Source organism: Glandiceps talaboti, chromosome 1 (assembly GCF_964340395.1).
Source record: "Glandiceps talaboti chromosome 1, keGlaTala1.1, whole genome shotgun sequence".
In the NCBI taxonomy this organism is placed as follows: Eukaryota; Metazoa; Hemichordata; class Enteropneusta; family Spengelidae; genus Glandiceps; species Glandiceps talaboti.
Window position 1 is genome coordinate 34,755,537 of NC_135549.1, and position 26,795 is coordinate 34,782,331.

Below are 26,795 nucleotides of genomic sequence, written 5' to 3' on the forward strand. Positions count from 1 at the left end.
TATGTACCAGGTAGTAATGTTGGTAGGATTTATGTACCAGGTAGTAAATGTTGTTAGGATTTATGTACCAGGTAGTAATGTTGGTAGGATTTATGTACCAGGTAGTAAATGTTGGTAGGATTTATGTACCAGGTAGTAATGTTGGTAGGATTTATGTACCAGGTAGTAAATGTTGGTAGGATTTATGTACCAGGTAGTAAATGTTGGTAGGATTTATGTACCAGGTAGTAATGTTGGTAGGATTTATGTACCAGGTAGTAATGTTGGTAGGATTTATGTACCAGGTAGTAATGTTGGTAGGATTTATGTACCAGGTAGTAAATGTTGTTAGGATTTATGTACCAGGTAGTAATGTTGGTAGGATTTATGTACCAGGTAGTAAATGTTGGTAGGATTTATGTACCAGGTAGTAATGTTGGTAGGATTTATGTACCAGGTAGTAAATGTTGGTAGGATTTATGTACCAGGTAGTAATGTTGGTAGGATTTATGTACCAGGTAGTAAATGTTGGTAGGATTTATGTACCAGGTAGTAATGTTGGTAGGATTTATATACCAGGTAGTAAATGTTGGCAGGATTTATGTACCAGGTAGTAAGTGTTGGTAGGATTTATGTACCAGGTAGTAAATGTTGGTAGGATGTACCAGGTAATAATGTTGGTAGGATTTATGTACCAGGTAGTAAATGTTGGTAGGATTTATGTTGGTAGGATTTATGTATCAGGTAGTAATGTTGGTAGGATTTATGTACCAGGTAGTAATGTTGGTAGGATTTATGTACCAGGTAGTAATGTTGGTAGGATTTATGTACCAGGTAGTAATGTTGGTAGGATTTATGTACCAGGTAGTAATGTTGGTAGGATTTATGTACCAGGTAGTAAATGTTGTTAGGATTTATGTACCAGGTAGTAATGTTGTTAGGATTTATGTACCAGGTAGTAAATGTTGTTAGGATTTATGTACCAGGTAGTAATGTTGGTAGGATTTATGTACCAGGTAGTAAATGTTGGTAGGATTTATGTACCAGGTAGTAATGTTGGTAGGATTTATGTACCAGGTAGTAAATGTTGGTAGGATTTATGTACCAGGTAGTAATGTTGGTAGGATTTATGTACCAGGTAGTAAATGTTGGTAGGATTTATGTACCAGGTAGTAATGTTGGTAGGATTTATGTACCAGGTAGTAAATGTTGGCAGGATTTATGTACCAGGTAGTAATGTTGGTAGGATTTATGTACCAGGTAGTAAATGTTGGTAGTATTTATGTACCAGGTAGTAATGTTGGTAGGATTTATGTACCAGGTAGTAATGTTGGTAGGATTTATGTACCAGGTAGTAATGTTGGTAGGATTTATGTACCAGGTAGTAAATGTTGGTAGGATTTATGTACCAGGTAGTAATGTTGGTAGGATTTATGTACCAGGTAGTAATGTTGGTAGGATTTATGTACCAGGTAGTAATGTTGGTACGATTTATGTACCAGGTAGTAAATGTTGTTAGGATTTATGTACCAGGTAGTAATGTTGGTAGGATTTATGTACCAGGTAGTAAATGTTGGTAGGATTTATGTACCAGGTAGTAATGTTGGTAGGATTTATGTAACAGGTAGTAAATGTTGGTAGGATTTATGTACCAGGTAGTAATGTTGGTAGGATTTATGTACCAGGTAGTAAATGTTGGTAGGATTTATGTACCAGGTAGTAATGTTGGTAGGATTTATATACCAGGTAGTAAATGTTGGCAGGAATTATGTACCAGGTAGTAATGTTGGTAGGATTTATGTACCAGGTAGTAAATGTTGGTAGTATTTATGTACCAGGTAGTAATGTTGGTAGGATTTATGTACCAGGTAGTAATGTTGGTAGGATTTATGTACCAGGTAGTAATGTTGGTAGGATTTATGTACCAGGTAGTAAATGTTGTTAGGATTTATGTACCAGGTAGTAAATGTTGGTAGGATTTATGTACCAGGTAGTAAATGTTGGTAGGATTTATGTACCAGGTAGTAATGTTGGTAGGATTTATGTACCAGGTAGTAAATGTTGGTAGGATTTATGTACCAGGTAGTAATGTTGGTAGGATTTATATACCAGGTAGTAAATGTTGGCTGGATTTATGTACCAGGTAGTAAATGTTGGTAGGATTTATGTACCAGGTAGTAAATGTTGGTAGGATTTATGTACCAGGTAATAATGTTGGTAGGATTTATGTACCAGGTAGTAAATGTTGGTAGGATTTATGTACCAGGTAGTAAATGTTGGTAGGATTTATGTACCAGGAGTAAATGTTGGTAGGATTTATGTACCAGGTAGTAATGTTGGTAGGATTTATGTACCAGGTAGTAAATGTTGGTAGGATTTATGTACCAGGTAGTATTGTTGATAGGATTTATGTACCAGGTAGTAAATGTTGGTAGGATTTATGTACCAGGTAGTAAATGTTGGTAGGATTTATGTACCAGGTAGTAAATGTTGGTAGGATTTATGTACCAGGTAGTAAATGTTGGTAGGATTTATGTACCAGGTAGTATTGTTGGTAGGATTTATGTACCAGGTAGTAAATGTTGGTAGGATTTATGTACCGGGTAGTAATGTTGGTAGGATTTATGTACCAGGTAATAATGTTGGTAGGATTTATGTACCAGGTAGTAATGTTGTTAGGATTTATGTACCAGGTATTAAATGTTGGTAGGATTTATGTACCAGGTAGTAAATGTTGGTAGGATTTATGTACCAGGTAGTAAATGTTGGTAGGATTTATGTACCAGGTAGTAAATGTTGGTAGGATTTATGTACCAGGTAGTAAATGTTGGTAGGATTTATGTACCAGGTAATAATGTTGGTAGGATTTATGTACCAGGTAATAATGTTGGTAGTATTTATGTACCAGGTAGTAATGTTGGTAGGATTTATGTACCAGGTAGTAATGTTGGTAGTATTTATGTACCAGGTAGTAAATGTTGGTAGGATTTATGTACCAGGTAGTATTGTTGATAGGATTTATGTACCAGGTAGTAATGTTGGTAGGATTTATGTACCAGGTAATAAATGTTGGTAGGATTTATGTACCAGGTAGTAAATGTTGTTAGGATTTATGTACCAGGTATTAAATGTTGGTAGGATTTATGTACCAGCTAGTAAATGTTGGTAGGATTTATGTACCAGGTATTAAATGTTGGTAGGATTTATGTACCAGCTAGTAAATGTTGGTAGGATTTATGTACCAGGTAGTAATGTTGTTAGGATTTATGTACCAGGTAGTAAATGTTGGTAGGATTTATGTACCAGGTAGTAATGTTGTTAGGATTTATGTACCAGGTAGTAAATGTTGGTAGGATTTATGTACCAGCTAGTAAATGTTGGTAGGATTTATGTACCAGGTAGTAAATGTTGGTAGGATTTATGTACCAGGTAGTAATGTTGTTAGGATTTATGTACCAGGTAGTAAATGTTGGTAGGATTTATGTACCAGGTAGTAATGTTGGTAGGATTTTTGTTGAGTGTAGTCAGTAAGATGTAGCAACATGTCGAATAAGATTTCTGTCAGCTAGACATGTCCTGTTTAAGGAAGCCTCCATTGTACATAGCTTAAAAAAGAAATTTTAATTGAAAGAATATTCCATGGTGTCCCTAACATGCAGGTATTAGTTTTTGTCTCAAAATCATCACAGAATATACTGTCTTTAATGTAGTCCTCCTTTAGATCATATTCTGCCATAGACACAACTGTCAACAGTTGTATCCATTATGATGGCTGAATATCTACAGGATGGGGGTATGTTCTTCCAATATTCTTCTAGTAGTCCTTGTAATCTCTTTCCAAAAGTTGTGCTCTTCATTTTACTTTTGATCAAAAACTATCTGGTAAATAATAAAAGATGGGATAAAGATGTCACACAAGTAAGTGTTTAGTCACACCACATAATCTCCTAAATAACCAATTGAATACAAACAATGTCCAGTGTTATAACATCCATTTGTTGTGCCTCTTCTATTTCTAGATGATCCAAATTATTGAAAAGTCAGAATAAATAATAATCTAGGTTAAAGTTTGCTAAACTACGTACAAGTCCATGTTTTGGGTAAAACCGTTATTATTTCTTGTGTATAATAAATTATCTTTTTTCTACCTCAAATACTCCAGAGTGTGAAGAGCTTAAAACTCATGGGGAGTCATAGAATTTGAAGTGACTGTAAATGAATAAATTCTAATTGATAAAACACTATCAAATAAATAAACATGTACTTGCAGGAGAAGTCATTTTAAAGGCTTCATACATTGCAAATTTCAATGGCCCCTCAAATAATAGGGACACTGGCCCAGACCCACACCCCTTCACATTAATAGGGACACTGGCCCAGACCCACACCCTTTCACAATAATAGGGACACTGCCCCAGACCCACACCCCTTCACAATAATAGGGACACTGCCCCAGACCCACACCCCTTCACAATAATAGGGACACTGCCCCAGACCCACACCCCTTCACAATAATAGAGACACTGGCCCAGACCCACACCCCTTCACAATAATAGGGACACTGGCCCAGACCCACACCCCTTCACAATAATAGAGACACTGGCCCAGACCCACACCCCTTCACAATAATAGAGACACTGGCCCAGACCCACACCCCTTCACAATAATAGGGACACTGCCCCAGATCCACACCCCTTCACAATAATAGAGACACTGCCCCAGACCCACACCCCTTCACAATAATAGGGACACTGCCCCAGACCCACACCCCTTCACAATAATAGGGACACTGGCCCAGACCCACACCCCTTCACAATAATAGGGACACTGGCCCAGACCCACACCCCTTCACAATAATAGGGACACTGGCCCAGACCCACACCCCTTCACAATAATAGGGACACTGGCCCAGACCCACACACCTTCACAATGATAGGGACACTGCCCCAGACCCACACCCCTTCACAATAATAGGGACACTGCCCCAGACCCACACCCCTTCACAATAATAGGGACACTGCCCCAGACCCACACCCCTTCACAATAATAGGGACACTGCCCCAGACCCACACCCCTTCACAATAATAGGGACACTGCCCCAGACCCACACCCCTTCACAATAATAGGGACACTGGCCCAGACCCACACCCCTTCACAATAATAGGGACACTGCCCCAGACCCACACCCCTTCACAATAATAGAGACACTGGCCCAGACCCACACCCCTTCACAATAATAGAGACACTGGCCCAGACCCACACCCCTTCACAATAATAGGGACACTGGCCCAGACCCACACCCCTTCACAATAATAGGGACACTGCCCCAGACCCACACCCCTTCACAACTGTATTGTCCAGGGCTGTGTATAATCAGACTGACCTTGTCCAATCTGTATTGCTTTGTATGTATAGTTGAAGTCCCACTTTCTGCTGTATATTTTGGTCAATTAACATCACTTTATGTTATGTTATGAGTAGACATTGCTATACACTTGCTAGTGAATTGTAGAACCAAAACACAATACATGTAGTATTGTGTACTATACAAGTAATGTCTTTGACTACAGAAGATTTCAATGTTTCCTTCAAGTGTCTTATTTTGTTTTTATGAAAGGTAGAATGTTTGGGTGTAAGAAGGGCAATTACTGAATCTAGGTCATATAACTGCACAGTGTATAAATGATACATTTTGTATAGAATAAGATTGCTCCTTTATTCTAAATGTGTGTTATTTGTTTTCAGAGTCGACATGATAGATTTAGACTATTGAACTATGACATGACTACAGCCAATGAGTTGACAGAACACCCCAGACCATTATTACTCAGAAGACATAATGCAGTCCCTGGAATGTTCCTAGTAAGTCAATTCTGACCTAGGTGTTGTAGAAATGCATGTGCACAAAACATTTCAGTTGAGATTTCTTGTTGCTATCTAATTATTGTTAATCAGCACAATTAATAATGTTTTTGCTAAGGTCAGAAATGGCAACTTCAGTAGCAGAGGGGAAAGTCTGGTAAAACACAGATTTTGATAGCTTCAAACATAATTTTGATGGGAATTCCATACGCAGCCAGCCAATGACCTTTAACTCATAATATTGAACACTCAGAACAGTGTTGAATCACTTATAAAATAAATCAAATCAATCAATCAATCAATCAGTCAGTCAATATAAATTTTGGCTCTGCACCCAAAAATAAGCAACCCGAAGCATTCACACTTTCAACCTCTTTAGAGTACTGATAAAACCAACCCCTTATCAATGTACAATGTCTAAATTTACAGTGATATATCAATATGTACAATGTCTAAATTTACAGTGATATATCAATATGTACAATGTCTAAATTTACAGTGATATATCAATATGTACAATGTCTAAATTTACAGTGATATATCAATATGTACAATGTCTATTTACAGTGATATATCAATATGTACAATGTCTATTTACAGTGATATATCAATATGTACAATGTCTAAATTTACAGTGATATATCAATGTGTACAATGTCTATTTACAGTGATATATCAATATGTACAATGTCTAAATTTACAGTGATATATCAATATGTACAATGTCTATTTACAGTGATATATCAATATGTACAGTGTCTATTTACAGTGATATATCAATATGTACAATGTCTAAATTTACAGTGATATATCAATATGTACAATGTCTAAATTTACAGTGATATATCAATATGTACAATGTCTATTTACAGTGATATATCAATATGTACAATGTCTAAATTTACAGTGATATATCAATATGTACAGTCTAAATTCACAGTGATATATCAATATGTACAATGTCTAAATTTACAGTGATATATCAATATGTACAATGTCTAAATTTACAGTGATATATCAATATGTACAATGTCTATTTAGTGATATATCAATATGTACAATGTCTAAATTTACAGTGATATATCAATATGTACAATGTCTAAATTTACAGTGATATATCAATATGTACAATGTCTATTTACAGTGATATATCAATATGTACAATGTCTAAATTTACAGTGATATATCAATATGTACAATGTCTAAATTTACAGTGATATATCAATATGTACAATGTCTAAGTTTACAGTGATATATCAATATGTACAATGTCTAAATTTACAGTGATATATCAATATGTACAATGTCTAAATTTAGTGATATATCAATATGTACAATGTCTATTTACAGTGATATATCAATATGTACAATGTCTAAATTTACATTGATATATCAATATGTACAATGTCTAAGTTTACAGTGATATATCAATATGTACAATGTCTAAATTTACAGTGATATATCAATATGTACAATGTCTATTTACAGTGATATATCAATATGTACAATGTCTATTTACAGTGATATATCAATATGTACAATGTCTAAATATATAGTGATATATCAATATGTACAATGTCTAAATTTACAGGGATATATCAATATGTACAATGTCTATTTACAGTGATATATCAATATGTACAATGTGTAAATTTACAGTGATATATCAATATGTACAATGTCTAAATTTACAGTGATATATCAATATGTACAATGTCTATTTACAGTGATATATCAATATGTACAATGTCTATTTACAGTGATATATCAATATGTACAATGTCTAAATTTACAGTGATATATCAATATGTACAATGTCTATTTACAGTGATATATCAATGTGTACAATGTCTATTTACAGTGATATATCAATATGTACAATGTCTAAATTTACAGTGATGTATCAATATGTACAATGTCTAAATTTACAGTGATGTATCAATATGTACAGTCTAAACTTACAGTGATATATCAATATGTACAGTCTAAACTTACAGTGATATATCAATATGTATAATGTCTATTTACAGTGATATATCAATATGTACAATGTCTATTTACAGTGATATATCAATATGTACAATGTCTATTTACAGTGATATATCAATATGTACAATGTCTATTTACAGTGATATATCAATATGTACAATGTCTAAATTTACAGTGATATATCAATATGTACAATGTCTATTTACAGTGATATATCAATATGTACAATGTCTATTTACAGTGATATATCAATATGTACAATGTCTATTTACAGTGATATATCAATATGTACAATGTCTAAATTTACAGTGATATATCAATGTGTACAATGTCTAAATTTACAGTGATATATCAATGTGTACAATGTCTATTTACAGTGATATATCAATATGTACAATGTCCATTTACAGTGATATATCAATATGTACAATGTCTAAATTTACAGTGATATATCAATGTGTACAATGTCTACATTTACAGTGATATATCAATATGTACAATGTCTAAATTTACAGTGATATATCAATATGTACAATGTCTATTTACAGTGATATATCAATATGTACAATGTCTATTTACAGTGATATATCAATATGTACAATGTCTATTTACAGTGATATATCAATATGTACAATGTCTAAATTTACAGTGATATATCAATATGTACAATGTCTATTTATAGTGATATATCAATATGTACAATGTCTAAATTTACAGTGATATATCAATATGTACAATGTCTAAATTTACAGTGATATATCAATATGTACAATGTCTATTTACAGTGATATATCAATATGTACAATGTCTATTTACAGTGATATATCAATATGTACAATGTCTAAATTTACAGTGATATATCAATATGTACAATGTCTATTTACAGTGATATATCAATATGTACAATGTCTATTTACAGTGATATATCAAAATGTACAATGTCTAAATATACAGTGATATATCAATATGTACAATGTCTAAATTTACAGTGATATATCAATATGTACAATGTCTAAATTTACAGTGATATATCAATATGTACAATGTCTAAATTTACAGTGATATATCAATATGTACAATGTCTATTTAGTGATATATCAATATGTACAATGTCTAAATTTACAGTGATATATCAATATGTACAATGTCTAAATTTACAGTGATATATCAATATGTACAATGTCTATTTACAGTGATATATCAATATGTACAATGTCTAAATTTACAGTGATATATCAATATGTACAATGTCTATTTACAGTGATATATCAAAATGTACAATGTCTAAATATACAGTGATATATCAATATGTACAATGTCTAAATTTACAGTGATATATCAATATGTACAATGTCTAAATTTACAGTGATATATCAATATGTACAATGTCTAAATTTACAGTGATATATCAATATGTACAATGTCTATTTAGTGATATATCAATATGTACAATGTCTAAATTTACAGTGATATATCAATATGTACAATGTCTAAATTTACAGTGATATATCAATATGTACAATGTCTATTTACAGTGATATATCAATATGTACAATGTCTAAATTTACAGTGATATATCAATATGTACAATGTCTAAATTTACAGTGATATATCAATATGTACAATGTCTAAGTTTACAGTGATATATCAATATGTACAATGTCTAAATTTACAGTGATATATCAATATGTACAATGTCTAAATTTACAGTGATATATCAATATGTACAATGTCTATTTACAGTGATATATCAATATGTACAATGTCTAAATTTACAGTGATATATCAATATGTACAATGTCTAAGTTTACAGTGATATATCAATATGTACAATGTCTAAATTTACAGTGATATATCAATATGTACAATGTCTATTTACAGTGATATATCAATATGTACAATGTCTATTTACAGTGATATATCAATATGTACAATGTCTAAATATACAGTGATATATCAATATGTACAATGTCTAAATTTACAGTGATATATCAATATGTACAATGTCTAAATTTACAGTGATATATCAATATGTACAATGTCTAAATTTACAGTGATATATCAATATGTACAATGTCTATTTAGTGATATATCAATATGTACAATGTCTAAATTTACAGTGATATATCAACATGTACAATGTCTAAATTTACAGTGATATATCAATATGTACAATGTCTATTTACAGTGATATATCAATATGTACAATGTCTAAATTTACAGTGATATATCAACATGTACAATGTCTAAATTTACAGTGATATATCAATATGTACAATGTCTATTTACAGTGATATATCAATATGTACAATGTCTATTTACAGTGATATATCAATATGTACAATGTCTATTTACAGTGATATATCAATATGTACAATGTCTGACTTTACAGTGATATATTGTTGGTTGGTCTGACCAGTTAAAACAGCCAGTGCAGCTTTAAAAGCATATAAATTGACTTGTCACCTCAAAATTAAAATTAGTACTTTGCAGTAGAGTTAAATATTACACACATGACAGCCTGATTAAAACCTGATGAAGTCAACTTGGTGCAAATTGATTTATTTCTGTTCCTACTTTTATTGCTGTTTGTTCTTTTTTGTTCTGTAAGCACCAGGCTTGTACCTACTGGGTATACATCTGACACAATACCATAGGAGTTGTCATACAAAACACAAGTACTCAGATGAGTGCATTTACTTAATTAATGACACACATAATGGCACTGAACCTTATGGGTACAGTACAATAGAACACTGTTCAAAAAGTACTTGAGTGCAGATCTCAGACAATGATGATATTGTTTGGTGCAGCGCTCAGACAATGCTGTTATTGTTTGGTGCAGAGCTCAGACAATGATGTTATTGTTTGGTGCAGTGCTCAGACAATGATGTTATTGTTTGGTGCAGAGCTCAGACAATGATGTTATTGTTTGGTGCAGTGCTCAGACAATGATGTTATTGTTTGGTGCAGAGCTCAGACAATGATGTTATTATTTGGTGCAGAGCTCAGACAATGATGTTATTGTTTGGTGCAGAGCTCAGACAATGATGATATTGTTTGGTGCAGAGCTCAGACAATGCTGTTATTGTTTGGTGCAGAGCTCAGACAATGATGATATTGTTTGGTGCAGTGCTCAGACAATGATGTTATTGTTTGGTGCAGAGCTCAGACAATGATGTTATTATTTGGTGCAGAGCTCAGACAATGATGTTATTGTTTGGTGCAGAGCTCAGACAATGATGTTATTGTTTGGTGCAGTGCTCAGACAATGATGTTATTGTTTGGTGCAGAGCTCAGACAATGATGTTATTATTTGGTGCAGAGCTCAGACAATGATATTTTTGTTTGGTGCAGTTCTGTTTGTTTAATTTTAAATGTTGAGTGTTATAACTATTGTAAGATGGATTCTGATTGGCTACTAGTAATTATGAGGTATCAAACAAGAATGCCTATGTCATTGTCAGATGTAGGTAAAGGTAACAAAATGTCATTGTCAGATGTAGGTAAAGGTAACAAAATGTCATTGTCAGATGTAAGTAAAGGTAACAAAATGTCATTGTCAGATGTAGGTAAAGGTAACAAAATGTCATTGTCAGATGTAGGTAAAGGTAACAAAATGTCATTGTCAGATGTAAGTAAAGGTAACAAAATGTCATTGTCAGATGTAAGTAAAGGTAACAAAATGTCATTGTCAGATGTAAGTAAAGGTAACAAAATGTCATTGTCAGATGTAGGTAAAGGTAACAAAATGTCATTGTCAGATGTAAGTAAAGGTAACAAAATGTCATTGTCAGATGTAAGTAAAGGTAACAAAATGTCATTGTCAGATGTAGGTAAAGGTAACAAAATGTCATTGTCAGATGTAAGTAAAGGTAACAAAATGTCATTGTCAGATGTAAGTAAAGGTAACAAAATGTCATTGTCAGATGTAGGTAAAGGTAACAAAATGTCATTGTCAGATGTAAGTAAAGGTAACAAAATGTCATTGTCAGATGTAGGTAAAGGTAACAAAATGTCATTGTCAGATGTAAGTAAAGGTAACAAAATGTCATTGTCAGATGTAAGTAAAGGTAACAAAATGTCATTGTCAGATGTAGGTAAAGGTAACAAAATGTCATTGTCAGATGTAAGTAAAGGTAACAAAATGTCATTGTCAGATGTAAGTAAAGGTAACAAAATGTCATTGTCAGATGTAGGTAAAGGTAACAAAATGTCATTGTCAGATGTAGGTAAAGGTAACAAAATGTCATTGTCAGATGTAAGTAAAGGTGTTCACAGAACAAAAAAGAGCAAAGGACATTAAAGTAGGAGGTAAATATAGGAATTGTGTCAAGTTGCCAACGTCAGATTTTAATCAGATTGACATGACAGAATACTTGAATCCAATAACTGCAGTATCTGTATAAAAATATAAAAATAACCATCTGCCATTACAACTTTTTTAATGTACAGATTTACATGCATAACAAGCTAATGTTTGCAGACCATATATTCAATGGTTATGGTACAGCCAAGAAGGATTTCAGGGCACAACTGTTGAAAACAGAGAGAGATTATCTACTTGGAAGATACCTGCCTTCTGATTTCAGATTTACGTAAGTCATGCCCATGTGTGTGTCAATATGTGTCTGTTTGTGTCTGTGTATGTGTTTACCCATGTGTGCAAGGTTATACCTCTAGAAAGTCAGTTGACTATGTCTTTGCTTTCATCTTGTGATAACTTAAAAGGACTCACTACCTTGGCAGTCAGAACACAAAACCAGATGTAAACTGAAAGTTTCTAAATGGTTATATGTGAAATGACTCACATTTGGGCAAATCTATCCAAACCTACTTAAAACAAGCAGTCATCAGAGATGACTCAGCCCCGAAATGGATGTTTACAATGAATTGCAAACAGTCATGGTAGTGTGATGTATTAGATTGTATCAAATATAGCGCCAATGGAGATGTAGCACAGCTGTATAATTGATTGAATATTTGCATACAGTTTTTGAATGGTTATATATTTGTCTATTAATCCCATTTGTTATCTTTGCAATTTAAGTCATCATTTTACTGTTGCTATGGGCATGGTCCTGTTGCTAGGCACATTTGCATACATTTTTTGAATGTTCGCTTGTCTAAAAATTCGTTATCTTTGTGAAATACACCACTGTTTGGCTGCTGCTATGGGCGTAGTCATGGTTGCTAAGGATATTTGCATACAAAAATGGTTACTCACTTGCCTAACTGATGATGTTGTTATTATTTGACCAAAATACACTGCATTTGATTGTTGCTATGGGTGTGATCATTGTTGCTAGGGCCACAATGTTTTACAGAAAGTCTGCAGAGTAACACTTCTAGTAACATCTCATCAAGTTTTAGTCTCATTCACAAAGGACATTCTGAGATTCACATTGTTACACCTAATTTGCATATCACCCATGAGATCATTATATGCTTGATATTTCTTCATCTATACACTCCTAGATGCATCCCCATCAAATTTTAGTCCAATCTACTCAGTAGTTTTGGAATTAAAGACTTTTGACCAAAAAGACACGTTTTTAGGCTTAATTTGCATATCACTGAATCAGATGTAATGTCATGAACAGTTCTTCATTGACACACCTCAAAGATCATTCCCACCAAGTGTCAGACTGATCTGCCCTGTAGTTTTGGAGTTTTTGACCCAAAACACACATCTCTGTAGCATGAATGAACCTGTTTTAATCACATACAGTGTCTATGATTTAATTCAGCTGTGGTAAAAACAGTGTTTCCAAGCAACCTCAAACAGAGGTTAATCTTGATGCCATTGACATTGCGATGTGAAGTAGCCCATAAAAGATTTAAATAAATGATTTTATTACATGAAACAAGAACCTTTCATTTCTAAACTGAGTTAAAGCACTTTCACACACCACAAATCATGTTTGTTTTTTTACCAAAAATGCATATATCTGATGCGATTAATTTCATTTGAACAATTTCTCATCTACACACCTGAAGTAATGTCCCCACCAACTATCAAGGCTATCGGATATATGGGGTAGTTCATTGGTCTTGTCTTAGAACTGAACCAAGTCAGTTCACATAACAAATCAAAATGACTCTAAGTCAGCTAAATTGCATCATATCCCAAAGCAAATTGACATACATTTGTAAGTCATAATTCATTATCCATTTACTAAGTTTGAAAGAAATCGTCAATGAATGTCCGAGAAATGGCTTCAGACGGACAGAGCCCAATCTATAAGCCACTGTCCCGGACTACTACGTCTGGCGGGGGCTAATAAAGGAGCCCAAACCAGCCAAGTTAGGCTAATCCATACCTATGACTTACTACATTACAGTACATTTTGTTCCACAACATTTGATACCCTGTAATGGTCGACTGGGGTTTCACTGAATAGATTGTACTGATTGTACAGATGACTATTATATATCTAAATTACAGGGAGCTACAAGTTGTGTGGTGCAGTAATGTTCCAAGTACAGTACAGTTGTATACCGTATTGTATATCATATCATACTGTGTAAAGAGAGTATACCGTATTGTATATCATATCATACTGTGTAAAGAGAGTATAGCGTATTGTATATCATATCATACTGTGTAAAGAGAGTATAGCGTATTGTATATCATATCATACTGTGTAAAGAGAGTATAGCGTATTGTATATCATATCATACTGTGTAAAGAGAGTATACCGTATTGTATACCGTATATCATACTGTGTAAAGAGAGTTAACAGTTTAAATATCCTATCATTTCAGACCATCTCGTGGTCATTCTGGACCAAGATCTGCATGGGGTGGTGAAATTGGTGGTACTGGGGTCAATCACAGGGCCGAGTCTGGACTACCACCAGAAGTAGAACAGGGTAGAAATCTATCACGAACACCATCAACATCAACACTGGAATCTAAAGATGCACTACCATCAGCTAGACATCAAGACTATCCGTAAGTGTGAAAAAACATTCATTATTAGTGAAGAAGATATTATATTATGTAAGGGTTAGCTGAATAAACTGTTATATGGACACTGCTGGAAGAGTTTTTTCTGGAAATAATGGCAAGCCGAGGTGAGCCATTATACCGCAAAAATGATGTTGATGAATATTTAGCAATTAATAATTTGTGTGTTCTAAGTTGCTCGTGTTATTCCCATCTGTGAAAAGGAAGACACCAGGGAATTTCTGTATTGCCTTTGCTCAGCAAAATTTTCAAAAGAATTATCAATAGGCAAATGAATAATTTCTACCGACACCAATATGGTTTTAGAAAACAACATAGTCCAAAAATATCTCTGATCAGTCTTTCTCAATATCTTATGGATGAAATTGATAAGGGGGAAAACAACAATGAGTTTATTTATAGATTTCTCCAAAGCATTTAACACCATTAATCATAATATACTTACTTCAAAACACAAATACTATGGTATCAGAGGTGTACCTCTCAATTAGTTTATGAATTATCTTACTTTTCGTTCTCAATTTGTTGGTGTAAATGGTATCAATTCTTCAAAACAGGCAATCACATATAGTGTTCTGCAGGGATCAATCTTAGGACCCACTCTATTATTTGTTTATATCAATGACATAACATTTTCCTCTGATTTCTTTGACTAAATTTACACTTTATGTTGATGACGCCAAATTATTTCATGCAAACAAAGAGAAAAGCCATATTATTGATCTAAATTATATGAATAATGAGAACGTCACCAGTTGGTGTGATGCAAATAGATCAACAATAAATTTATTCAAAACTAACTATTTAATCATAAGAAGTAATAAGACTAAAAACGCGACCACCGGAACACTGACTTTGAAAGTAATAGGACTAAGATTGAGATCACCAGAACACTGACTTTGAAAGTAATAGAACTAAGATTGAGACCACCGGAACACTGACTTTGAAAGTAATAGGACTAAAATTGAGACCACTGGAATACTGATTTTCAAAGTAATAGGACTAAGATTGAGACCACTGGAATACTGACTTTGAAAGTAATAGAACTAAGATTGAGACCACTGGAACACTGACTTTGAAAGTAATAGAACTAAGATTGAGATCACTGGAACACTGACTTTGAAAGTAATAGAACTAAGATTGAGATCACCGGAACACTGACTTTGAAAGTAATAGGACTAAGATTGAGACTACCGGAACACTGACTTTGAAAGTAATAGGACTAAGATTGAGACCACCGGAACACTAGCCCCGTCTACACGGCACTAAAAATCCTACCTGAGGTAGGATTCAGGATAGTTTGAAGCCCGTGTAGACGCAAACGTGTCCTGAACCTGTCCTGAAACCGTCCTGACTTAGGACACCTTTGAGAGGTTTCCTGAAACCGTCCTGACTTCGTCCTATGTACTGTCAGGACGGAAAGAGCGACATCTACGCCGTAACCTTCCTACGTGTAGACACAAATCTATCCTACCTCAGGTAGGACTTGGGACTGCCTGAGGTAGGACGACCTACGTGTAGATGGGGCTACTGACTTTGAAAGTAATAGAACTAAGATTGAGATCACCGGAATACTAACTTTGAAAGTAATAGAACTAAGATTGAGATCACCAGAACACTGACTTTGAAAGTAATAGAACTAAGATTGAGATCACCGGAATACTAACTTTGAAAGTAATAGAACTAAGATTGAGATCACCAGAACACTGACTTTGAAAGTAATAGGACTAAGATTGGGACCACCGGAACACTGACTTTGAAAGTAATAGGACTAAAATTGAGACCACTGGAATACTGATTTTCAAAGTAATAGGACTAACATTGAGACCATCGGAACACTGACTTTGAAAGTAATAGAACTAAGATTGAGATCACCAGAACACTGACTTTGAAAGTAATAGGACTAAGATTGAGACCACCGGAACACTGACTTTGAAAGTAACAGGACTAAGATTGAGACCACCGGAATACTGACTTTGAAAGTAATAGAACTAAGATTGAGACCACCGGAACACTGACTTTGAAAGTAATAGGACTAAGATTGAGACCACCGGAACACTGACTTTGAAAGTAATAGAACTAAGATTGAGATCACCAGAACACTGACTTTGAAAGTAATAGGACTAAGATTGAGATCACCGGAACACTGACTTTGAAAGTAATAGGACTAAGATTGAGATCACCAGAACACTGACTTTGAAAGTAATAGAACTAAGATTGAGATCACTGGAACACTGACTTTGAAAGTAATAGGGCTAAGATTGAGATCACTGGAACACTGACTTTGAAAGTAATAGGGCTAAGATTGAGATCACTGGAACACTGACTTTGAAAGTAATAGGACTAAGATTGAGATCACTGGAACACTGACTTTGAAAGTAATAGGACTAAGATTGAGACCACCGGAACACTGACTTTGAAAGTAATAGGGCTAAGATTGAGATCACTGGAACACTGACTTTGAAAGTAATAGGACTAAGATTGAGACCACCGGAACACTGACTTTGAAAGTAATAGGACTAAGATTGAGATCACTGGAATACTGACTTTGAAAGTAATAGGACTAAGATTGAGACCACTGGAACACTGACTTTGAAAGTAATAGGACTAAGATTGAGATCACCAGAACACTGACTTTGAAAGTAATAGAACTAAGATTGAGACCACTGGAATACTGACTTTGAAAGTAATAGGACTAAGATTGAGATCACCAGAACACTGACTTTGAAAGTAATAGAACTAAGATTGAGACCACTGGAATACTGACTTTGAAAGTAATAGAACTAAGATTGAGACCACTGGAACACTGACTTTGAAAGTAATAGTGCTAAGATTGAGACCACCGGAACACTGACTTTGAAAGTAACAGGACTAAGATTGAGACCACCGGAATACTGACTTTGAAAGTAATAGTGCTAAGATTGAGACCACCGGAACACTGACTTTGAAAGTAATAGGACTAAGATTGAGACCACCGGAATACTGACTTTGAAAGTAATAGTGCTAAGATTGAGACCACCGGAACACTGACTTTGAAAGTAATAGGACTAAGATTGAGACCACTGGAATACTAACTTTGAAAGTAATAGGAGTAAGATTGAGACCACTGGAACACTAACTTTGAAAGTAATAGGACTAAGATTGAGACCACCGGAACACTGACTTTGAAAGTAACAGGACTAAGATTGAGACCACCGGAATACTGACTTTGAAAGTAATAGTGCTAAGATTGAGACCACTGGAACACTGACTTTGAAAGTAATAGGACTAAGATTGAGACCACCGGAACACTGACTTTGAAAGTAATAGAACTAAGATTGAGACCACCGGAACACTGACTTTGAAAGTAATAGAACTAAGATTGAGATCACCAGAACACTGACTTTGAAAGTAATAGGACTAACATTGAGACCACCGGAATACTGACTTTGAAAGTAATAGGACTAAGATTGAAACCACCGGAATACTGACTTTGAAAGTAATAGGACTAAGATTGAGACCACTGGAACACTGACTTTGAAAGTAATAGAACTAAGATTGAGATCACCGGAACACTGACTTTGAAAGTAATAGAAATAAGATTGAGATCACCGGAACACTGACTTTGAAAGTAATAGAACTAAGATTGAGATCACCGGAACACTGACTTTGAAAGTAATAGGACTAAGATTGAGATCACCGGAACACTGACTTTGAAAGTAATAGAACTAAGATTGAGATCACCGGAACACTGACTTTGAAAGTAATAGAACTAAGATTGAGATCACCGGAACACTGACTTTGAAAGTAATAGGACTAAGATTGAGACCACCGGAACACTGACTTTGAAAGTAATAGGACTAAGATTGAGATCACTGGAACACTGACTTTGAAAGTAATAGGGCTAAGATTGAGACCACTGGAATACTGACTTTGAAAGTAATAGGACTAAGATTGAGACCACCGGAACACTGACTTTGAAAGTAATAGGACTAAGATTGAGATCACTGGAACACTGACTTTGAAAGTAATAGGACTAAGATTGAGATCACTGGAACACTGACTTTGAAAGTAATAGGGCTAAGATTGAGACCACTGGAATACTGACTTTGAAAGTAATAGGACTAAGATTGAGACCACTGGAACACTGACTTTGAAAGTAATAGGGCTAAGATTGAGATCACTGGAATACTGACTTTGAAAGTAATAGGACTAAGATTGAGATCACTGGAACACTAACTTTGAAAGTAATAGGGCTAAGATTGAGATCACTGGAATACTGACTTTGAAAGTAATAGGGCTAAGATTGAGACCACCGGAACACTGACTTTGAAAGTAATAGGGCTAAGATTGAGATCACTGGAATACTGACTTTGAAAGTAATAGGGCTAAGATTGAGATCACTGGAATACTGACTTTGAAAGTAATAGGGCTAAGATTGAGATCACTGGAACACTGACTTTGAAAGTAATAGGGCTAAGATTGAGACCACTGGAATACTGACTTTGAAAGTAATAGGACTAAGATTGAGACCACCGGAACACTGACTTTGAAAGTAATAGGGCTAAGATTGAGATCACTGGAATACTGACTTTGAAAGTAATAGGACTAAGATTGAGATCACTGGAACACTGACTTTGAAAGTAATAGGGCTAAGATTGAGATCACTGGAATACTGACTTTGAAAGTAATAGGACTAAGATTGGGACCACCGGAACACTGACTTTGAAAGTAATAGGACTAAGATTGAGACCACTGGAACACTGACTTTGAAAGTAATAGAACTAAGATTGAGATCACTGGAATACTAACTTTGAAAGTAATAGGACTAAGATTGAGACTACCGGAACACTAACTTTGAAAGTAATAGAACTAAGATTGAGACTACCGGAACACTGACTTTGAAAGTAATAGGACTAAGATTGAGACCACTGGAACACTGACTTTGAAAGTAATAGAACTAAGATTGAGACCACTGGAATACTGACTTTGAAAGTAATAGAACTAAGATTGAGACCACTGGAATACTGACTTTGAAAGTAATAGAACTAAGATTGAGACCACTGGAATACTGACTTTGAAAGTAATAGAACTAAGATTGAGACCACTGGAATACTGACTTTGAAAGTAATAGGACTAAGATTGAGACCACTGGAATACTGACTTTGAAAGTAATAGAACTAAGATTGAGACCACTGGAATACTGACTTTGAAAGTAATAGAACTAAGATTGAGACCACTGGAATACTGACTTTGAAAGTAATAGGACTAAGATTGAGACCACTGGAATACTGACTTTGAAAGTAATAGAACTAAGATTAAGATCACTGGAACACTGACTTTGAAAGTAATAGAACTAAGATTGCAATTAGCAATTTCTGTCCAGAATGTGTTACAATTATTAGAGGCTACCCAAAGTCTTTCATGAATAATACACACTCACAGTTGTTGTTGGCAGAAATCTAATCACATGAGTAACGAAATGGAAGTCATTCACGAACAAACAAACAAACAAACAAACAAACACAATGGATGTGGAAATAGCTAGCTAGCTATGCATGGAAAGTCGGCATGTGCGATGAATAGTTGGAATGCCAGGAATTATCGATAGATTGCTCTATCCCAACACAACTTTTACTGTATAAATGCTCAAAAATGAACAATCGTTTAAGGCAAAATCTAAAATAAATGTTTGTTTCCGATAACGTGATTACAGAAAATAGGGTAGGTAGTTTAGAAAATATGCAAACAATGCTTTACGATCCGTGAGATTTTGATGAGGTGTAAAAGTAAATGAAGACAATATTGTAAGTAGACGAAACACGTTATGCAGACCATGCTGTTGTTGTAGTCTAAAAAGACCTACTTTCTCTCTCTGGAGTACAATTTTATAAAAATGACTACAGATGAGGCAAAGGCATCAAGGTTGACATGGAAATATGAGTGAAGTCTTACCATTTTGCCATATTCAATGCATGTAAAAATGTTTAAGGCCTGGAGCTTAAACTAGGGTCAGCCGAGTTATCGGAAACACAGTTTGTTTTATTTGGCCAAAGAAATAAAAGCTGTAAATGTAAAAATACCATTTGCAAGTTACTTGTTTGTTGCATGGTGTGGACTGAGAAAGTGCTACTGATGTAACACTTTTAATACTAGTAATTGTTATAATACACGTACGTACACATGCAATCAGTATGAATTTTAAAATGGACAGTCTAATTTGTAATGATTTAAAGAGTGATGCTGACACACACACACACACACACATACACACACAGCAACAACAACAGCAACAACAACAACAACAACAACAACAACAACAACAATAATTTTCACATGGAACCAAAATGTGACTCAGATGAACCATGTTGTAAGGCCTGTGTTCTTCTATTGGGTATCACACTTCCCAAATAGTTATTTAAAAATAAATTTGATATGATTTGAACTAGACTGAACTATATACTTGTATTGACATTCACATAGGGTTATGTATGTGTACAGATTATGTATATTGTATGCAAACGTTACTTTATATTGTTTATTTATATTTTCACCTAATATTTCACACATTCACATACTAGAAATCATTCACTGAAACATGCAGATTCAATTTTACATGTAGTAAATATTAATTTACTTCTAGTGAAATGTTTTCCTGTCCACTTTCCGATTATCCGAAAGGAAAATTTTAATGACCGCTTCGCAAATTATTCAGTGGTGGTCAATAGGGTCATTTAGTCATGGTACACATAAATTATCGTTAAAACTTACTAGTTTGGCAAACAAAATTGGGTGAATTTTCCTGGTAAATGACAAGGACATTTAAAACACTAACTTATGGGGTAGAAAAATTGGACCGATGATTTCATGATCAAAAAACATCAGATAATGAAATTGTATAGGGCAATGAACGACATCTGTGCATGTGGCATCCACTGTCAGCACTGTACCATGAACAAACTGCATAGTTGCTGATCGATGTATAAATGTAGTCAAATTGCTCATTCAACATTGTCATTGTGATACACACTTCTGAAAAACAATGAAAAAATAACCTGACATGCACAAATTTACAGAAATCTTGAACAATTTGGCTTGCCAAATGTTTATAAATGTGACTGTTCACTATTTCCACCCGATTCAATAAGGGAACGATCGGATAACGAAGGCTAACAAACACCATGTACTTTTACATACATACTAATTTGTCTACTATACATCCCTCGTCTATTTGATCGTTATAAATCAGACCCGACTTGACGCTGTTTACTAGAAATACCCAACTCCGTGTCTTTTGGGGAAAAAAACAATCACAGAAGTAACGGTCATGTTGTGAAAATCACTTTAATTTCAGCAACTGTTAACCAAATATGACTTTGACCCCTTAGAACAAAGCCAATGACGTTGTCTTTCTATTGATACGATGATCAGTCAATTTCAAGTACCTTATTTAATTTTTAGGGGTTTTAAACTTGTGATATATCTGCTGTCACCGCGTCACTTGTCTAGCTCATTTGCATACGTGTGGTATTCTCTAGCAACACCAGCACACCCACGTATTTGGCTTCCTACTTGAAAAATTAAAAATTGCATCATCTTATTTTCATAAAATAAAGACTTTCAAAGTAATTTGTTACAATTTTACAAGGTGAAAATAGGAAGTGTATACATCAGATGCACCACAAGTGGATTGGTGTGTTTGAAATGTTTGGTTTTCTATATTTGGATCTTATGTATGAGGAAATAGTATGTACAACAACTATAGACATGTCACTTTAGGCATTATGTAATTATGCCTTTGTATTTTGATTGCAGACGAGCTGACTCGGCTGCTGAATTCCTATCCATCAGTCTATCACATGGTAGTTACATGTTCAAAGAAGGCTTCCGGCATTCGGCTCCACCCTCACAGAAGAGAGCACGTCCCACAGTTGACTTTAGAAAGATGGCTACCGTCAAATAACTCTTTGGTGTGCAACAAAACCAAAGTTGACTTTAGAAAAATAGCTAATGTAAAAGTAACTCTTCACTGTACACGAGATCCATCTTCTGCTTATACTCATCAATAATTGATTGAATGATTTTTTTGATACTAATTTTGTAGTATATTTATTTTGTACAAATTTTCACAATCATTTTGATAATAAATCCTGGTGGTATAATTTTCAACATTTGATTAACTCACTGCCAAAAAAATAGTATGCATTTCACAAATATATACTTTGTCCTTTGAATATGGGCATGTAGTAGGAAATTCTTTTTTTAAAGTGACCATATGGATGAGGATTGGGTATTTATTTTTGAGTTTTAATTTATAAAACAATTTTGTCATGCTTTCTACTTAAAAAATTAATGTGAAACAACATTGACAAAGTCTGTTTGAAACTCAATACCTTGCAAAAAGCTTTAAAATGTGTAAAAATGTTTGTTATTGTAAATACAATAACAACTATTTTATACATTTATTAATCATTTGCATGTTATTGACTTACAAACACAGACTTGGCATATGTTGTGTTACATTGATTTTTCAAGTAGGACGCCAAGATAAAATTGTTTTATAAATTAAAAATCCAAAAATCCACATCCATATGGCTTTTTTCATAAATACTACCTAGTGATTTTCGAGTAAAACTGTAGTGTTTACTAACAAATGTAAAAATTGCCAAAAAAATTAACACAGATGTAAAGGCCATTGAATTGAAATAAATCACAAATTAATAGTTTTTAGCTGAAGAAAACATACTTCATTTCAAACTAGACATGGAAAGTATGCGTTTGATGAGTTTTAAAGAGTGTTTGACTGTAAATATATTTAATACATGTACATAAGGAATGGAAAAATGTAGATTGAACACAGTATACATTCACACTTCTTAACCTTCAAATCTGGTTCTTACATTCAAATACGTGTAATTCACAAAGAAACAGCCAAGAAAAAATGAAGCAGTTCACTAGAGTTATTCAGTTTGTGACAAAACATATTTCATTGCTGAGTTAAATTGTTTACAAACATTTTCATCTAATGCAAATTATAAAGTAATGAAAACCATCTGGTATGTTGGAGTAACCACTCATTGACTTCTGTTAGCCAATCAACATGGATGTGCAAACTTGTTTTAAAGGTTCACATACACTCTTGTTGTTTACATTGAAACAGATTTAAATTCACCCCGTTTTACCAAACAATGTAACCCAGTGTGTGTGTGTGTGTGTACAGTGGTGATTTCAATAGTATAAAACAAAGTAGTTGTATAATGGCAGCTTCTACTTGTGTAGAGTAGGCTGAAATGAATCAGTTTGTAATTCAGCACCCTAGAAATATACATGAAATCTAGTAAATAATTACAATCTATGCAGAAAAGATTTTTGTTCATCATGCCAACTTTTTCAGTGGATGTTAAATATAAACTTAATTAAGGTAGTTTGCAACAGCATACTATTTTGTCTCAACATTATTTAATGATAAAAAAACCCACAATTTACATGTTTTTAGTATATTTTGTACCACAGTAATACCACCATGGCATGCACATATACACAGCAGATCATTATCACCCCTGCAGTATGGATTCCATCAGGGCTGCAGATCTCTATTCACCCCTGCAGTATGGATTCCATCAGGGCTGCAGATCTCTATTCACCCCTGCAGTATGGATTCCATCAGGGCTGCAGATCTCTATTCACCCCTGCAGTATGGATTCCATCAGGGCTGCAGATCTCTATTCACCCCTGCAGTATGGATTCCATCAGGGCTGCAGATCTCTATTCACCCCTGCAGTATGGATTCCATCAGGGCTGCAGATCTCTATTCACCCCTGCAGTATGGATTCCATCAGGGCTGCAGATCTCTATTCACCCCTGCAGCATGGATTCCATCAGGGCTGCAGATCTCTATTCACCCCTGCAGTATGGATTCCATCAGGGCTGCAGATCTCTATTCACCCCTGCAGTATGGATTCCATCAGGGCTGCAGATCTCTATTCACCCCTGCAGCATGGATTCCAGCAGGGCTGCAGATCGCTATTCCTCCATCAGCATTGATTCCAGCAGGGCTGCAAGAGGGTGTTTTTTTACATCATAGTACTAAGCAAGCATGGTGTCATCTGTAACTGGGCTGCTGCCAACACCTGCTACTGTCAAGCTTGTACAAAACAGTACTGCTACAGGGATATATTGACATCCCCGCAGTAGGCATAAGTGTGACGAAATTGTGGGAGAGATTTTACCAACATGTTGCAACAGCCCTGCAAATAACATAGCTGGTAACCTCCATGCAGCAGGTGTGTGTTTGACAACCCTGTGTCAGAGATATTACCAACACCCCTGCAGCAGCCTCCTATTGACGATTGGTACAGATTGCTGGTAATTCTATCATAACTGCAGCAGGTGTGATGGATTCGGAGCTAAGCGAGTCATTCAAATGGAGTTGCAGCAGTGATGCTGGATACATAGCAGCAACAGGCATCCCAACAAAGCTGTAAAAGGGTTGCTGGTCAAACAACTGTCCTAATCATCTATCTGAGACAGTCCCATCTAGACAAAATATCTGTGGTGATTTCAACATGTCTGTTGCAGGGCTGTTTGGCACACATCTGTCACAGGATGCTCTTGAAGTTTGGCTTGTTATGGACACTTCTGTAGCAGAGGTTACAACATAGCTGTAACAGTAGTGCTGGGTGTGCAAGTGCAACGTATTTTGTCAGCAATGGTTCTACATGTACATGTATGCTGAATCCCAGCTATAGTTGTGTCAACAACATCCACGCTATACAGATGTGAAAAAGACCTTGTCAGCCCTACTGAAACAGTAACCCATCTACATGGCATCCTGAACCAGTCTTGAAACTGTCCTGGCTAAGGAAACCATCCTCAATTCATCCTATTGTACTGTGTGGACGCGTTCTGTTACTGAATGTATTTTTAAAGTCATGTAAAGTAACAACTGCTATGAGACTGGACACACCAGCCCTGTCACTACTGCAGGAGTGTGAGAGTTTAGCTGTGTAAGTTGGTGTTAAGATATCAACTGTAACATTTGGGTTACTTTGGGTAGAAGAATTAACACATGAAAAAGCACACACAATTACAGTGAGGGTAGGGAGTGAAGTAGTAAAATATACATTTAAGATATTTGTGAAATTTTGACCAACATGGGTTCTGGAGAGAACATTTTGCGGATTTTACATCACCTACAATTACTTGCAATTTCAGAGAAACATTAAGTTGATCTTGTGCATGTATGGGGTATCTTTGTAATGGCATATTGCATCATGGGAGATAGCGGAAATTTGATCATTGAATATTCACGACAGGTGTTTCACACTGAAGTGTAAATCATTTTGTGCTCATCAATATATAATGTTCAACCATTGAGTACTGTATATCTACCACCTCCCCTGATGCAATAGTCCATAACAAAGATACCCTGTAAATGCATGTAAGATCAACTTAATGTTTCTTCTGAAATCACAAGTAGGTAATGTAAAATATAAAATGAGTCTTCACAACCCATACTTTATCAAAATGTGTCTATTTCCTGGAGTAAACCTAGCCAAATAAATAGGATAAAAAATGTACAATATATAATTCTATGTAGCAGTGTATAGCTTAAATACAATAAAGTTGAACTATAGGAAAAACGCTTTATGGACTATTTCAGTTTTACAGCGTTATCAGTACTTGTCCCACTCAATACCAAATTCATATACTTAATATGTAAATATCAAATGTGTACACTTTGATATCACATAGAGAGAGAGAGAGAGAGAGAGAGAGGGGGGGGGGGGGGGTATTTTGATATCAAATAGAGAGAGAGGGTTGGTATTTTTTTGTCCATTTTTGTAACATCTGTTTGCAGTAAATATGAATAATCTTTTACAATATGTAAAATATTTGAGCTATTTGAGAATTATTGGATAATGTTTCAAAAGTTGTAAAAAATATCCAATAGGAAATAAATGTAGAAATGCCTGCTTACTAATGCAAAATAATGAAATCATTAAATGTATGTT

At 34.7% G+C, this 26,795-nt stretch overlaps 1 protein-coding gene across 4 annotated transcripts in view; it reads left to right on the forward strand.

The window, feature by feature from the left end:
• The window catches only part of LOC144453994 (uncharacterized), a 111,543-nt gene extending 88,784 nt beyond the window's left edge, over positions 1-22,759 (forward strand). For all 4 annotated transcript variants that reach the window (XM_078145401.1, XM_078145384.1, XM_078145410.1 and 1 more), the window contains 4 exons: positions 5,725-5,841; positions 12,286-12,428; positions 14,599-14,787; positions 22,597-22,759. In XM_078145401.1, the coding sequence (XP_078001527.1) occupies positions 5,725-5,841; positions 12,286-12,428; positions 14,599-14,787; positions 22,597-22,744 (597 nt within the window). In that variant the 3' untranslated portion in view covers positions 22,745-22,759. The remainder of the gene's footprint in view (positions 1-5,724; positions 5,842-12,285; positions 12,429-14,598; positions 14,788-22,596) is intronic.
• The last annotated feature ends 4,036 nt before the right edge of the window (positions 22,760-26,795 follow it).